General features: G+C 44.6%; 1 protein-coding gene across 4 annotated transcripts in view; it reads right to left on the bottom strand.

Moving 5' to 3' along the window:
* The window catches only part of SLC7A1 (solute carrier family 7 member 1), a 43,613-nt gene that overhangs the window by 13,807 nt on the left and 13,539 nt on the right, over positions 1-16,267 (bottom strand). For 3 of the 4 annotated variants that reach the window (XR_006171993.1, XM_042838961.1, XM_042838962.1), the window contains 5 exons: positions 8,870-9,253; positions 5,445-5,603; positions 3,663-3,837; positions 1,749-1,873; positions 6-228 (listed from right to left, as the gene is read on the bottom strand). Coding sequence is in view for 3 of the 4 variants with exons in the window: in XM_042838961.1 (XP_042694895.1) it covers positions 6-228; positions 1,749-1,873; positions 3,663-3,837; positions 5,445-5,603; positions 8,870-9,239 (1,052 nt within the window). In the remaining variant the exon portion in view is untranslated. Of the gene's footprint in view, positions 1-5; positions 229-1,748; positions 1,874-3,662; positions 3,838-5,444; positions 5,604-8,869; positions 9,254-9,657; positions 10,047-16,267 lie in introns of those variants that run through there. The other variant, XM_042838963.1, reaches the window with a different exon arrangement.

The raw sequence follows: 16,267 nt of genomic DNA, 5'->3' as shown, positions 1-16,267 counted from the left end.
CTCACCTCGTAGAAAGTGCACATAGGGAACCAACTGCCACTGCGTAATTGGCTCCATCCCAACCCACATACTTAAAGGCATTGGGTAATGGGCTATTGGTATCCAGCTGGTAGTAAGGCATCATGAGTGTCAGGGCAGCTGACACACCAAAATAAGCCACAAAGCAGATGAGCAGAGATGCCACAATGCCAATAGGAATGGCCTTCTGAGGGTTTTTCACCTCCTCACCTAGAAGAAAGAAATTGAAATATCAGCTCATGGACAAGCACGATCTATCAAAGCCTACTATCATGGCCTAAGGTGCCCTTCACACACCCCAGACTGGCTGTTTGGTCCCAGTTCTGCTGCTCCTGTCACTCCTGACATAAACATCTGTGGAGGACTTGTAAACCCAGACACAGAAACAATTTGGATTAAAAGCAGTTCCTTCTCCAAAGAGTTAAATTTATCACCAACTACTCCTGCAATGCCACTGATAGCATGGCTCCAGAAACAGCTCAGCGGTCACAAGTGACAAGACAAAAAATGATCACACAATGCTGGGGCAAATATGTGGGAGAGAATTTCAGTATATATCTCCACCAAAGCAACTGCACTGTGGCAAGAGCACCCTACATACCCAGTTCCAGGGAAAGTTACTTTGATGGCACACCTGAAAATCATATGGATCTTTGGAAATCCTTCTCAAAAAAAAAACCCTCTATTTTCTTTACAGAAAATTTTGGACTACCAAACTGGGACAAATGTGTTAAAAGGATCCTCCTAATTCAGGCAATGATTAATTAAGAAACAGTTGTGAGCCTTCTCTGTCCTGCAGAGCTGCTCTTCTCAAAAAGTGTACATTTCTGAAGCTTGGCATTTCAGGAGGATGAACCAATAAGCAGAGACCCATAAACCTCTAAGTCAAAGCCAGATTAATGAGCTTCTCCACGGAGGGGCCCTGGGGCTAGCTGAAGTAATGGAGCTATAGCATTTCTCAAACATCTTGGAACACAAGGCAGTACTATTTTATCTGTCTTTGTAATTATCTCCCCCCTCTGTTCCTCAGCTCTTGTCAAATGTGAAATTAAGGATAATCCTTCCTTTCTCTGGGGGAATTAGATTCTTCTAAGCCAGGAGAAATGCGACAATACTGATGGCTTCTTTCTCAGAAGGAGATCTCTGAACCCTTGGAGATAAAAAAACTCCCTTTCATTTTGAGGCACAGCTTTAGAGTGCAGACTCCTCCTGAGAAGTGCTCTCTTTCTGTGTCTCTTTAAATTCACTACACCAATGGAGCACCTTCTGTTGAAGGCACTGAAGCATCCTATTCCAGAATAACCTGATTAAAGCATCATCTGGAGTGGGATGTCCAAACTCTTTAAGTCACACAAAGCATCTGAATCTGGTTTTTCTTGTATGTCAGATCAGTACAACTGGCCATGTTTTCTATAGAGCTGGACCTGGTTAGTGCTATCAGTGAGCAACTGTGGGACTGGAGGCAAAGAAGAAAAGAAGCTCTTTTGATGGGTTATGCAGCCTGCCACAGCAGCTAGAAGGCAACATTCATGCACCCAGGGACTTGTCTATACTCAGCACTTTGATTATCAGAAGCAGCTGAGTCAAAAATATATTATGGACTGAAATTAACACAGGAATAATGAAAGCAGCATCCTGGATTACTGATTATCTGTGCTGCACAATAATACCAAAAGGCAATCAACCAGCAACCAGGTTCACAACTGGAATGAAGATGCCCTCCATCTTACCTGTTGTAGCAATACAGTCAAATCCCACGAAAGCATAAAAACATGTCGCTGCCCCTGAGAGGACTCCTTTCAATCCATAAGGCATAAACCCTCCAACACCATAGAGCTTTTCTCCCTGTGTTTGACTAAAAAGCATGGCACTGGGTTAGAAGCATTCTGCCTAGGTGGGAACAACAAAACTTTTCATACAGCTCATAGTGACACCCACAGCTGGAGTTCAAAGGAACATGCTCTGCTTTTCACTATAAATACAGGGCAAAATGCTAAGCCCTACCCACTGCTGAGCTCTGGACTGGCCTGTAGCAGTTTGGGGAATGCATGGAATAAAAACGGTTCTGTTTATTCCCATCATCTGTTTTTCTGGTGGGAATAAAGATGTCTTGGCTACAACAGGGAGAAAATAACACGAACATTAAGATTCCTCTCTTACTATTATTGTGTTTATATAGATAATGAAGCTTTTGAAAAAGCTCAACATGTAATCCTTAACACTGAAGTCAAACAAAAATGTGAACTATGCACTGTTCACCTAAGATGGATTCAGGTAAAGCGTGAGCAGACACCAAAAAGCAATACAGGGTGCGGAGACAGCCTAAAATCCACCCCGTGCTCCACCCTCAACTTCAAAATTCCCTATGCCAACTTTGTATCCAAATTCTGCATGTTGTGCTGAGGGAGGAGAGGTGCCTGCACCTCTGAAACATCAAATGCTTTGCTGAGCCGGATACTAAGTTCATTAAAGTCAATAGACAGACATTTAGTGACTCCCCTGCACTCAGCATCAAAGCCTGAGATACAACTGTCCGTGTTGAAACACTGTCTATAATACCCCTCAGTTCAAGTTAACTGAGGCCACTCAAAATTTAGAGAGAAGCCTTTGTCATGATGAATTATGGCAATTAAATTAAGGGAAATCCCAAAACTGCAGATCTTATCAGGAAGAATCATCCAAACTCTCTTGTAGAACTTCCACTGAGGGATGAAAGCTCACTTGTTATTTACAGAAATAGTACAACCCAGATATGGATTACTCTGGAAATAATGATAAAGTAAACCCCAGATAGACATTACAAAAATAGTAAGAGCTACGGGTGAAAGAGCTACAGTTGTACTTTAAAGCCACTGCACTAATTGCTACTTGCTTGGGAATAGCAGGAGGGAAGGAGGGGGAACCTCTCCTACAGAAGCAATTTGTTCACAGGGAAGAAGTTCACAGCAGGCTGAATTTTGCAGAGAAGCTCAATAAGTGGCTTGTATACAAGCCAAACTAGAGCCATGCAATATTTATAAATCTCTCCAGGTTGTGCCAAACTGTGTTTCCTTGCAGACCAGCATGAAGGGGTTAGATAGCAAGCCAGGACTGAGCTGATGTATGTGGAGACATTCAAAAGACAAGAGAGCAGTCATATGTATTGAATAATCTCAAGCAAAAAATGAATGGCCTTGTATCACAGGCTACCCTTATAAGCTCCTTAATTTTGGTCTTGTGTAGGAATATAGGATTTTGGCCAAGCAGCAAAATGTCATTAAAAATGGATTTGTGATATGTCTGCTGCAACACATCAAAATAATCTGCAACTTGCCTCCTACCTTCTCATGCATCTGGAACAAGGTCTCCATAAATACAATCATTCTTCCAGGAAATGACCAAGGTGTCCAAAAAAACTACACAGCTGTACTTGGTCAAGGCTTAATACAGGCACAACAGTCAGCCTGGGGCAGCCCTGAGTATGAGGTTATCTGCAAAGCTCTTTTCTCTACCCTTTGAACTCCAGTCACAACACTGGAATTTGGTAAAGGAGGGAACCATACCATTCACAGGCTCCCTGAATCTCTCACAAATCCTCCTGTAAACAGGAAGAAAATGATGAATATACATCAATTTTAAATCTGAAAAGACAAGGTCCAACTTACTTGTCTCCATGAGTGCCATGGCTGGTATTGTAAATGTCCTGTTCAGTCAAGTGCCAGTTTTTCACAGATCCTTTCACGAAGCCGGAGACCACGACAAAGCCGATGACGAGGATGTTGATGCAGGTGAACACTTTGTTCACCAGGGCAGATTCCTTCACGCCAAAGGTTAAAAGCCCTGGGAAAAAAAACAGAAAATATGCAGTCAGGTATTTCACCAGTGAAGGCAGCACAACAGCTCACTTACTGAAAACATCAACGCTGAGCTTTGCCCACTGTAGTATTTCTGCTCCTCCACAAAGCCAGGCAGCTCAGGTAGGCCAGGATTAAGTCACTGGGAAAGCTGACGGGGACTCCTGCCCACGCATTACTGATGTGACACACGTTCCCACACAGCATGCCAATTTGGCACGTGCTCCAGGTAAAGTTTCATCTCACAGCACCACGCTGTGCATCCAGATACAGCCACACTCCACCCAGCCATCTGGAGAAAGCACCACAGGTGGTTTCTCAGGAAGGAGCACTGTCTTAGAGGTCTTGGCCAAAGGCAGATGTTATGATCAACAATCACCTTTACGTGAGCAGCAAAAAACACGATGCCATTCTCCACAGAGACTGAATCCAGGAGGTCAGCTACTTACAGCTCAAGACACAGAACAAGGTGGCATCACAGGACTCCTGCTTTGCCAGAGAGCTCAGTGAGAACAGGTTTTCTGCTCATGGTCTTCAGAGAAAGTCCATCAGGAGAAGAGCACATTTGCAGGCTCTGGCAACCAACATCTCACCGAGGCGTAACACAGCCTCTCTGAGGGACAAGCTCTGGTAACTTCAGGTAGCTGACTTTCAAGAACCCAAACCTTCAACCTATATTTAATAAGAAGACTACGAGAAAGCAAAACACTTCATGTGGGCCAAAAGGACAAAAGAAGCCCTACGTGGTATTCTTACTGCTACCCCAAGGCATTTCAGGGAGAGGGGAGATTTCTGCGCACTCACATTTCCATCTTTTAAGATAAAACATACGAGATTCAAACTCAAGATGTCAAAGCATCACTGGCTTATGAAGCTTGTCCCAGTGAGCAGAGCCCATGCTGTGAGATGCCCATCCAGATCACGGTGGGAAATGTCAGGATAACCTTGTTGGGCAACACTGCAGCTTCTGCATGCTGGAAACCACAGAGGTACATGAGAAGAGTAATTATTTTTTAAATTAGCCTGAATTTTGTAATGTTTTGTGAGTTATAGCTGTTGGTAAAAGTTTAGAAGGATTGTAATTTTGGAAATTTTCAAAACGTTTCCAAATCTTTATCAAAGTCTTAGAACAATTTTTTGGTAAAAAAAAAAAAAAAAGGACTGATTTTCACATATTTATTTCTCTGAGATCTTGCAGTCGGTGCTGATTATCATTGGGAGAACAAAAATAGAGGAGCAACAGAATGAAATTGTTGTATAATAGGATTGGGAGAGGAAGAAGGATTAGACTTCCTTACCTGATTGAAGTTAACAAGTCATCTTTTCTTTCCTTCCTTATACCAAACTTAATCAATGGCTTTAAAAGTGGCTCAAAAATATCAAAAGCCCTCCCCACTAATTAAAAAGCTTACAAACAGGATATGCCCAGTGCTAAGTCCTCTGTGGCTATCTAGGTAAATCCAACATCCATAGCAAAGAAAGAGCCTTAGTAAGTCGTCCAAAACAAATGGGACCTCGTGCCCATTCTGAAAGCAAACAGTGAAATGACAGAAGGTGGAAGTCCAAGACTCACGAACGCCTCTGAGGTTTTACCTGTTAAGATGATGATTATCACCACAGCGAAGATGTCTGGGTATTTTGCTAGCACTCCTGGAGCGTTCATTGTCATGTATCTTTCACAAAAGTCTTCAATGTGCCCACCTATGATTTCATCAAACGTGGCACTCCAGGCTCTGGCCACACTGGAGGTTCCTGCCAGAGAACAGAGCGGATGGGGGTCACCTTTGGTGGATGGCACACTACCCAGGTTCAGGACTCTTTGGACTCCACTGCTGGAGCATTTGAGTGGCATAAAGACACTTCTGGCCTCAGCTTGGTGCAGTTTCTAGAACACCATGGCACAGCTTGCTGGGATGAGGACTGACCCAGGGGTCTCAGGATGTCTGACTCTGGGATGCTACTGAGCCAGAAGAGCCACTCCAGAGAGATGAAACAGCAGCAACCACCAGTCAGTGGCAGCACTGTGTAAAACAAGTAGCTTTGGCTACCAGACAATCTGCTTCTGATTCTCCTGTGTTACACTAACTACTGTTAGGTTACCAATATTGTACACCATATATATCTCTCTCACACAATTAGATGCTGTTATATAATTACTACTGTACAGAATTACCTAATTTAAAAATAAATAAATAAATAAATAAAAAGAGGTTGGCTTGCTGTTGGTTTGCAAAGCAGTTCCTTAGAGAACCCTGTGCACTCTCATACCCAAAACAGTTCATCCTGATAGAGGCAGGTTTTCAGGTCACAACTCCAGTACCTGCGATTGTGTCAAAAACTGTGTTCACCCACAGCACAACCCTCCTCAGCAGTGGTCAGCAACACCTGCAGCAATGCTGGGAATGCTCTCTGTGCAACTTGGCTTGTCAACAGGATCATAATAAGGCACAGCTTAGGCCTGTCTGGGTACCATGCTGCTCTTTGAGACACAGAATGCACTTGAAGGGACAGAACATTGGTGCTTTTAATCTAAAAAAACCCTCCAAAAGTTACTCTGTATCACATTACAAATTTTCAGCTTTGCATCAGGAAAATTCCAGGGAAAAAGATATTTTTTTTACTACTTTCATTTCTTTGCCTTGGCTGCAGTATTTCATGTTCTAGGACAGAAAGAACCAGCTCCTGCATGCTTTATGTTAATGCCAGTTGCTTGGAAGCCAGTTCCACAACGCTTTCGGTAGCTCATGCAGAACTTTGTAACCAACAGCCTTGGGAAGCACGGGATTCTGATATTATTCCAGCATCGCAGACACCTGGAGGACATCTTTATTGCTGCTGAAAAGCATGGAGCACAGGGCCCATATCCAGGAGGATTTATGGCTTTGGGGTCAGCACGACCTTTGCAGATGGCTCCTGCTCACCCTGCACAGTGCTTAGGCCAACTGATCTGCTTGGGTGTGAGCTGGCTACAGGATCGGGACCAGGCTGGGAGGTGACCATGTGGTCTGGGAAGGAGAAGGAGACCCCAACAACAGCCATTACAAGGGTGGATAGTGATAGGACAAAGAGGAATGGTTTTAAACTGAGACAGGGGAGGTTCAGGTCAGGTATCAGGAGGAAGTTTTTCACACAGAGGGTGGTGACGCACTGGAACAGGTTGCCCAAGGAGGCTGTGGATGCCCCATCCCTGGAGGCATTCAAGGCCAGGCTGGATGTGGCTCTGGGCAGCCTGGTCTGGTGGTTGGTGACCCTGCACATAGCAGGAGGTTGGAACTAGATGATCACTGTGGTCCTTTTCAACCCAGGCCATTCTGTGACATGATTCTATGATGCGCCACGTTAATGAGCTTCCACCAGCCTCCTCTTTCTGCAGCATTCCCCACCCACAATCTGGCACAACTCCCATCACCCCAGAAGAAATTTCACATCATATCCTGGTCCTGGAACAATCCTTCTTTCCCCCACCATCCAGACCCTGCCCAACTAGTCAATTGCCCATTTTTCCTCATTCCCCACCTCCAAGACCCTGCCCTGGACACTACTGCCACCCACCATCTGCTGGCCACCATGATCCCACTCCATCCCACAATACTTTCTGAACAGATGTCTGAAACCTGAGTAAAAACATCAAGCTGGTCGAGTCCCTTACAAATTTAAGTTCTTGCCACCCTCATTGGATTCTGCTCAGGATGGTGGCACTGCTCAGGAGCGTAATGCTAGGGAGGTAAATCTCATCACCAATTTGCAGAATCAGGTTTTTCCTTTTTTCCATGGCAATGTCTGTCTTTTTGGAGGTCCAGCATCACAGTAGAAAGGGCCACAATGTAACCGACCAGGCAAGGAGCATGAGGAAGACTATTTAGCATTATTTTTCTGGATCAGAGCATAAATCACTAGGAAAACTGTTCCAATTTTGTATGTGCAGCCTAAGCAGAGTCCATTTTAGAAGACTGGAGTAAATTATATGCTTAACTTTGTTTAAAAACTATTTTCATCTCCTCCCCACAATGAATTTGATTCATAGAAGAACCGCAGGACTCACATTTCCTGAGGAGACAACTTTAATTGACTTTGGTTTCCCAATCTCTCCTTTCTTATTAAAAAGTAAAAGAAAGAGAGGAGGGAGAAGAAAAGGTTTCAGGTAGCACACAGATGAGAGCCAGAGCTATCTCAATCAAGCAGCTGCTACATCACTATGTCACTCATGATATGATCTTACCCCCAGCATCATGGGAACTATCTCCAAGGTAACAACTGTATATCTCATAAAACACAGTTAAAAAAAAAAAAAAAAAACTTCCTTTAATCATTCAGCAAAACATTGTTTTTCATTTTAACTCGTAAGTCTTCACTCTCAACTGGCAAGTTGGCTGCAGCCTTACCTATAGACATAATAACAAGCCCAAAATGTGCTTGAAAAGACACGAATCCTTAATTGACAAATAGTGGTTTAGTTTTAATATATCAGCTGAAGAATACACTGCATGCTCAGAGCATGATCCAGCACTAGTGGGAGTGAAAGGCTTAGGAGGGATTTGTTTTGGACCTTTCAGAGACTGTGAACCTGTAGCTCACCCCCGTGTTTAATCCTGCAACCACTCATGAGGCAGAATTCTGATCTCCAGGTGCTCTGAACAGGTTTTGAAGGGACCAGAAATTAATCCTTAATCAGCCAGGAGCTGTCATGTAAAAGCACCCTTCTGTCAGCTACTTGTTTCTCAACACAGGGAACATTTGCTCCCTGGCAAGTGTGCAGCAGCCAGGATATGCCAAAGAGATGATGTGGGAGTTCAGAGGAAGTAGCTGAAGTAGCAATTTGCCTTCGTTACAAAGCTTCAGCCTGCAGGACAGCACTCACCTTACCACGGGACAGCAGCCACAGTCAGTGCACCCTGCCAAAGAGCCCTCACATTTTCAGTGAGCGCAGAGCAATGCAGGCACACAAACGTGGCTGATGGTACCAACAAGGCTGCCATCCTGGACTTGGTATGGTCTTGCTGCATGCCCGCCATACTCACCGATAACATAGGAGAGGATTAAATTCCACCCCGTGATGAAGGCCCACAGCTCGCCAACAGTCACATAGCTGTACAGATAAGCTGATCCCGTCTTAGGAACGCGAGCACCAAATTCTCCATAGCAGAGTCCAGCCAGCACAGAAGCCAAGGCAGCGATCAAGAAGGAGATGACAATGGCAGGTCCCGCGTTCACTCGTGCCACAGCCCCAGCCAGTACATAGACGCCTGCCCCCAGAGTGCTGCCCACACCAAGGGCCACCAAGTCAAAGGTGTTGAGGCACCGCGAGAGCCGGCTGTCTTCTCGAGTGCAGTCCACATTTTTCCGGCGAAGAAGCTGGTTCCCAAACTTGATGAATTTCTGGCACTCCATCGTTGTCTTTGGGCCTGCAAGAAAGATGCTGCCTTCACTAGGTGGAACAGCCACACCCCACAAACAGTATCACTACAGAGCGTAACACTGCACTCATATTTTAGCCAAAGAATCTCCTGCTCACTTACCTTCCACCTTTTCATATGGCAAAACGCCTCCTGAGCACGTTATCTGTGCTTAGCACAGGGAGGCAAAAAAAGAAAAAGGCCCAGTAATTCTGCTTCCTGCTCCCATTCACACTGATCTCAAGCAGACGAGCTGTCCTCTCCACACCACAAGGGACACTAATCGCCTTACAGCCTCACTGTCCACACACAGGTGGGCAAGCCTTTATGCCAAATCTGTCTTTCAGATTGTCAGGGTAGTTTTCCTGGCTGGAAACTTAAAAAAGTAGAGATATTTATAGATATGTCCTTACCTTATATCAATTTTTGAAGTCTTGGGGGTGAAATAAGAGCAAAACTTGTGAGCATTACGTTCCAGAACAAGGCACCACATGTGCTGTTGTCCCAGAGCACAACACAACCACGTGCACCAGGAGACACTGTTTGCAGCCAGTCAGATCTGTATTCCTTCCTCTGAGCTCCAGTTCCAGCCAGCAGCACAGGCTGGCAGCTGCCTACAACCACACAGCCTGGAATAGATACGGTTTGGGAAAAAAGGCACACAGACCCAAGCTTAGATTTGGTTACACTGAGGCAAAGGATTAAGCTATTTTACATTTGTGTCAGCTAAGGGGAGAGCACAGGGCAGGTCTGTGAACTTCTCCATCCCAGCAGGATAACAGCACTGCAGGATGGGTGCTCATTTGAACTACAACCAGTCAAACCAGTATGGCCAGCAGAGAGGCTGGCTCTGAAGGCCATTCTAGTAATCAGTGCTGCCAGGGAAGCCTTCGCAGAACCCATCCCTGGAAGATGTATGTCTTCACACACAGCCTGGGCATGGAAGTTTTGTCCTGCTTTTTCTGATAAAACAAGGAACGTTGCTTCAAACCTCAGAGAGAGCTGCTGCTCCTTATCACCCTGCCCAGATGGGTGCATCAGGCAGGCAGTAGAAGGAACTTCTTCCTTTTCACACTGAAAACTCCAGCCCCAGTTGTCACAAGGCATGATGTCCTAACACCCCTCCCATAGATGTATCAAGCTTACCCTTAAAACTTTCTAGATTCCTATCTCCACTGCACTCTGCCCTCCAGGCACATCACTTCAGAAGGCAGCATTCACACATGTTCTTGTGTCCAGAACAGCCTTTCCCCTTTGCTGGTTACTCCAGGGTTCCTTTAGAAATCAACCATAACGCCTCAGCCCTTCGTTTCAGGTTGGATACTAGGAAAAATTTCTTCTCAGAAAGAGCTGCAATGCATTGGAAGAAGCTGCCCAGGGGGTGGTTGAAGAAACGTGTGGACGTGACACTGAGGGACATGGTTAGTGGGCATGGTGGTGACAGGTTGGCGGTTGGACTAGGTGATCCTAGAGATCTTTTCCAATCCTAATGATTCTGCGATTTACAAGTCCTGAAGAAATGAGGCAGTCTGCTGCCCTGTCTATAATAACCTTTCACCTCTCAATCACCCTCCTGAGCAGCAGTACATCTCACTTTCTATTTCCTTCCGTCAGGAGCAGCTATCAGAAGCAATAAGAGCACTCCCAGAGCAACCACCAGGAACCTCAGTGGTGGCCATCTCCTCCACAAGGATCTGTTCTCCTTTCCCAGTCCACCTTCTTATTAACATGTTCCTTCTGCACCTTGCTGGTTTCCTGCTTGTTTTCATCTTAAACAGCTTCTTGTGTGCCACCGTGTCAAAAGCTTTACTCAAGTCAAGATAACAAGAACTGAGATTGAGTTTTGCTGCCAGGTTGTAGTCACCTTCCTCAGCCATTCTACCTTCATCCCAGCAGCAGCCTCACTCAAAATTCAGCAGATACATAACATAATGCCCTTCATAGCAAGGGGGTTTCACTAAGATCTGGATTGCTCCTAATTGATATACCCAAGAAAACACGTACTTACGTTGGGGGAATTGTAACAAGGCACGTTCTGCACTCAGAATAAGCCACCAGAACAAGAAGCCCAACAGCAGTGACAAATACCATGAAGTTTCCAACACTCCCACAGAACCACATTCAAGCCAAAGAAAATCTAACAGAGCTGGCACTGACAATACTTTTATGGACAGATCTGGCTCCAGGCACCAAAATCACTGCTTCTCAACAAGTACTCCTCTACTAATACACATCACAATTTCTGTTCTGTACATGAGTGCATTTAAAATGTGATGAAATGAGATGAAAGCAAACTGAGAGGCATACGTAATGTACATTAACAACCAGTGGGTGCTCAGCCTTCAGGAACAGACAACAGCTGGTCCAAAATAACCTCCCCATTGTATGTGCAGGGCAGGTAGCTGGCTTCCAGCAGCAAGCACTTTGCTCTGCAGACCTCAAGGCTGCAGTACTTGCTCCAGTAGAAGCAGTGCAAGAGGATGAAGGCAGGTTCCATTTTGGACCACTTCTGGAAGCTCCAAGGTGCCCCAGAATGATTGCCATGTGGCATCTTTACCTGATTTCAGCAACAGGACTTTCAAACATCTCTTCATTGATTATGAAAAGGGAGTAAAATGGATTTTATTGAGATACAATGCTGGAATGAAGCATTCAGTTTCAAATGAGTGGTGCCTCATCTCCTAACGATGGAACAGTAATATACATTGCACACTAACACTAATAGCATGCTGAGAATGTAGACAGAAATATTACTAAATGCAATTTATGATATGAAGAAGTGAGACTTGTACTTCATCAACTCCAGCTAAAACCTACCGTAAAAGGTGGGAAAACGCATGCTAAGAAACTTAATTGAGTCAGTCATCAAGTCCAATTCTTCAATTTTGCTACCATATCATCAAGGACAAAAATCAAAAAAACTCTTCATTTTTCCAAGACAGCAGCTATAAACCTGAATCCCCTTCCCTTGGCCTCAAGCCCACCTCCCCTACTGGGAGAAAGTAATTAGAAATGAGGATTGAGAAGTCTCCTTGTGCCAGGAACTGCACAATCCACCAACAGCTCCTCAAAGGCTGCTATGGTCCAGAAATACACCGACTCAAACCAATGGAGAAAGGCAGGTTTCAGGTCAGGCTTCTAAAAAATCTCATTTGGTGAGCCACAGGAATTGCCAGTGTGCATTGAAGGGAAAACTATTTTCTCCCTTCAGCAGGATGACAGGTCTGTTTGCCAGTGTTTATTCAAAACATCAGTTCTTGCACTTGAATCTCATGCAAACCCACATCAGCCAGAACTGCTTGCTTTCAACTGCCTGCTTCCCCTAAAGCAGAACAGGGCAGGACAAGACTCTGCCTTCAAGAAGGACGATGCAAGTCCTAGGTTTTGCATAACTCCCAGCAGATTGAAGGAGATCCCAGTGGTGCCAGCACTCTATGACAAGCACAGAAATGGGGCTGTGCCCCACCTCCAGCAGCACTGGTGGTTTATAGTCAGTCTTGGAGAATACCAGTGCTGTGAAGCAACCAGGACAAAATGCTAGAGAAGATACGAAAAACCCTCTGAAACTAAACAAAGAAATCCCTTCCATAAACTGCAGCCTACTATGAGCAAGATACCCACAGGAAATGTGTTAATGGAGTTGTTTTCCAAAGCCAGTCTGGAAGTCAAGACCAGTTTGACTCACAACCAAGCTCGGGTTCCAGTGCAAACGCAGGTTTGTTATTCAGTACAGAGACATCAAGAAATGCCAAAAGACTGCAGGAAAACAGTTTGCTTCTTGCAAAGTCAATATTTATGGCAAGGTTAACACAGTAATCGCTTGAACAGAGAAGTTCAAAAGCAACACAGCGAACATGAGAGAGTCCCAGTTGAGGCTGTTAGTAAAGCCTGAGGATGGCTATGAGGTAAAGAGACATGAAAGCAGGAGGCTGTGATGCAATACAGGGCTCTGCGCCATGCCCTGAGCCCACAGGGATCCCTGCAGGACCTGGCACTGAGCTGAACATGGTGGATGGAGCACAGGTGACAGGGAGCTGCCTGAGGGCTGGGCTGTGTAATGCAGGAGAGGAAAACGCTTGTGTGCGCACTCACCAGTGAGCTAGTGCAGGCATGGGCTTCTGCAACAGCACATAAGGGAATGGGGTTAACCCTAAGTGACAAGTGGCACTACTAATGGCAGCATGACATACCTTGGTCTCATAAATGTCTCCAGGCAAAGGCAGACCACGGATTCCTGCATTTTAGAGCCATGCTCCTTCCTTCTTCCATCATCATGGAAGCTGAGACTGCTAACTCTCTTAAGATTTGGTTCAAAGCCTCTGCTTCAAAAATGTACTGTTTAATAATACCTGTAAGCTATTTATTTTCTACGCAGGCATATAAATTACATTTAACTAAATGCAGTGCATTCCAAAACGAAGGTATCTCAACGGTCCCAAATCAATGGAAGTTTTACTCAGCATTAAAAATGAAGATCTGGTGCCTGACATCTTCTCTTTTGCCACACATCACAGCAAATTCCTTCTTTGGGCATGACTATCCCTAAGAGAGAAGTAGTCCCTCGCTGCAGCACAAGGCAGGAGCGTGGCCAGATTTTGGGGGTTGAGGGAGGCTTCATTTGTTAGAAAGAACTACATATATATTTCAAGCTCATATATAAACTCAAGAATCTCACTAGAAACATATTTCAAACCAATTTCATTCCTCAAGTGTATCTACAGGTATTTATAGCTGTATTATAGTCATCAAGAATAAAGCAAAACTGTTTTCTGTAGATAATTTGTTTAGAGGATGAACTATTTAATTATGACTGACCTAGAAATTAAGGCCAACATCCTGAAAGTGGCTCAATGCCAGCAGACAGCTGCCTTCTGGCTGATCTCAGAAATCAAGATGTCAGCTCCATCCTGCCCAAAAAGCAGCGGGAAGTTGGAGAGCCTCTCTTGTCAATAAAACAGCACCTACAGCGCGCCAATCACCAGCAGTGAGCAGGGTATGGGGTACCTGAACTGCAGCTGGTTTTCGCATCCTCACACACACAGCACTTATCTTCCTGTCTTCCACTGCTTAGATGACTGAAATCTACTCCAAATTACCTTACACACTTTGTTATATTCACAGTCACTTGGTAAAGTGGCTTTCAGTCCAGAGAAGCGTGCAGCACAGCATCTTACAGGGTGCAGTATAGGGGCCAGCATACCTCTGCCCCAAACCTTTTTGATATCATTTGTTATCTTCGGAATTGCATCAAAGGGTGACTTGTGCAGAGATTATCTTTCCCTCCTTAGAAGTTGGATCTGCCTGTGATCTCACTTTTTGAAATAGCTGTTCTTGCCTTTGAAGTAAGGAAATGCATTCCAGACTGGCTCCTTGCACTCCCACTCCCAAGCACACTTGAAATGAGGACTTCTTTTTTGGACGTACCGCCACTGTTTCTGCAACATCTTGCAGTTCTAAGCACATAAAACAATATAAATTCCTCTAGAAATGATGCTAAAAGGTACATAACTACCTTCAGGTTGAGAAAACTTGATATAAATGAACCAAAATGGGCTCTGTACACCACTACCTCTCTGATTCTCACCATGCCTATTCCCTCATTCCCATCTTCTCATCACTTAAAACTACCACTGGGCACTAAGAGCCTGATTTTTAAGGCTCTCCTCAGCTCCTGTCTCTTCTGCTTGCTACAGTTACCCATGGAAGCACGGACAGGCAACCAACAGGCTGAAAAGCCAAACCACAAGTATAGCCCTTGGGTGGAAGAGGCTTCACCACACACCCTGGGGGGCATTAGGGTATCAGCAGAACAGAGGGAAGCAGCAGCATGTGGCTTTGAGAGCCCAGGGAAACAGTGACAAGCAGGGCAGCTCCTGGGGCAGGGTTCACATCCTCGGGTGAGATCCTGTCCCACCGGAGTCAACGGCAAAACTCCCACTGACTTCAATAGGGCCAAATTCCACCCATTCCTACTGGTCCTCGTCCTGTATTTACAATGTCTTTTATGTTTGTTCCGTATCCAAACTCTTGTGCCTTGGCCGTATTGTATTTTAAAGTAAAATAAGATATTCTTCCTCCTCTTATCTAATGGTTAACACACCTATTATATCAGGTTTATAGATTTCCTTCCCCAGTAACAACATTTTAAAAAGGGACATTCTTCAAAACAATCCCATAAGAAAATAAGCAACCTTGCATCTGGCTAACAGCAAAAAATAAACCATAACAAACATCTGTCCGGCTAAACATAAAACATCACATGTAAAAATAAGCTGACATGGCACCATTTTACATAAGCACTACTATCACTTCCTAAACAATCACAATTTGTTTCAGCTTCTGGAAACTACTCCTTATCTATTTTAAGGCCTTGCTGCTCCTGAGAATTTTCTTCCCAGAAGACAACTCCAACATGCAGAAGAGCATAAAATGAAAGCTGATTACATGGAGTAAGGATTCTTCTACTAAGCAAAAGAGAAATCCCGAGCTTAACCCCGCTGCACGTGCAATGAACAGCCCCAGCACCCTACTCAGCCCTGTCCTACATATGCTTATGTCCATTCTGAAACACAAAGGAACCTTTGCTGCCATTAATAATCTTCCTGCGTGGCAAGGTGACATCCCAACAAGTGGTTTTATTTTTCCTCAGCATCCTTTTCAACGAAGGTCTTCAACAAAGGTCTCCCCATATAGCTGTAAGATCACTACAACTAATCTGCAGAACAAACGGCTTGTGCATATGTGTTATGTTGGTACATACAGCAAACAATGTGGAATGGGCTTGGCCCATTTATCCTAAACACAGGCCAGCTTCCTGAACAAGCACATGCTGATGACTTTTGCTTCAAACACAGGTAAAAAATGCCTTTGGAAGCCCTTTCCAAAGGGCTGGCTTCGCTTCTTCCATCCCCAAGGTAGCACCATTCAAAGAGAAGCCTACTCAGAAAAAGAAGAGGAGGTAAACCTGTATTCCTAGTATTTCCATTAGCATTGCAAGTATTTTGGGATTTAAGATTTAACTGT

Source organism: Centrocercus urophasianus, unplaced genomic scaffold (genome assembly GCF_019232065.1).
Source record: "Centrocercus urophasianus isolate 14NV4802_14NV808 unplaced genomic scaffold, USGS_Curo_1.0 seq_9, whole genome shotgun sequence".
NCBI lineage: Eukaryota > Metazoa > Chordata > Aves > Galliformes > Phasianidae > Centrocercus > Centrocercus urophasianus.
The sequence above is the reverse complement of the archived record's forward strand: the minus strand, read 5'-3'. Positions and strand labels throughout refer to the sequence as shown.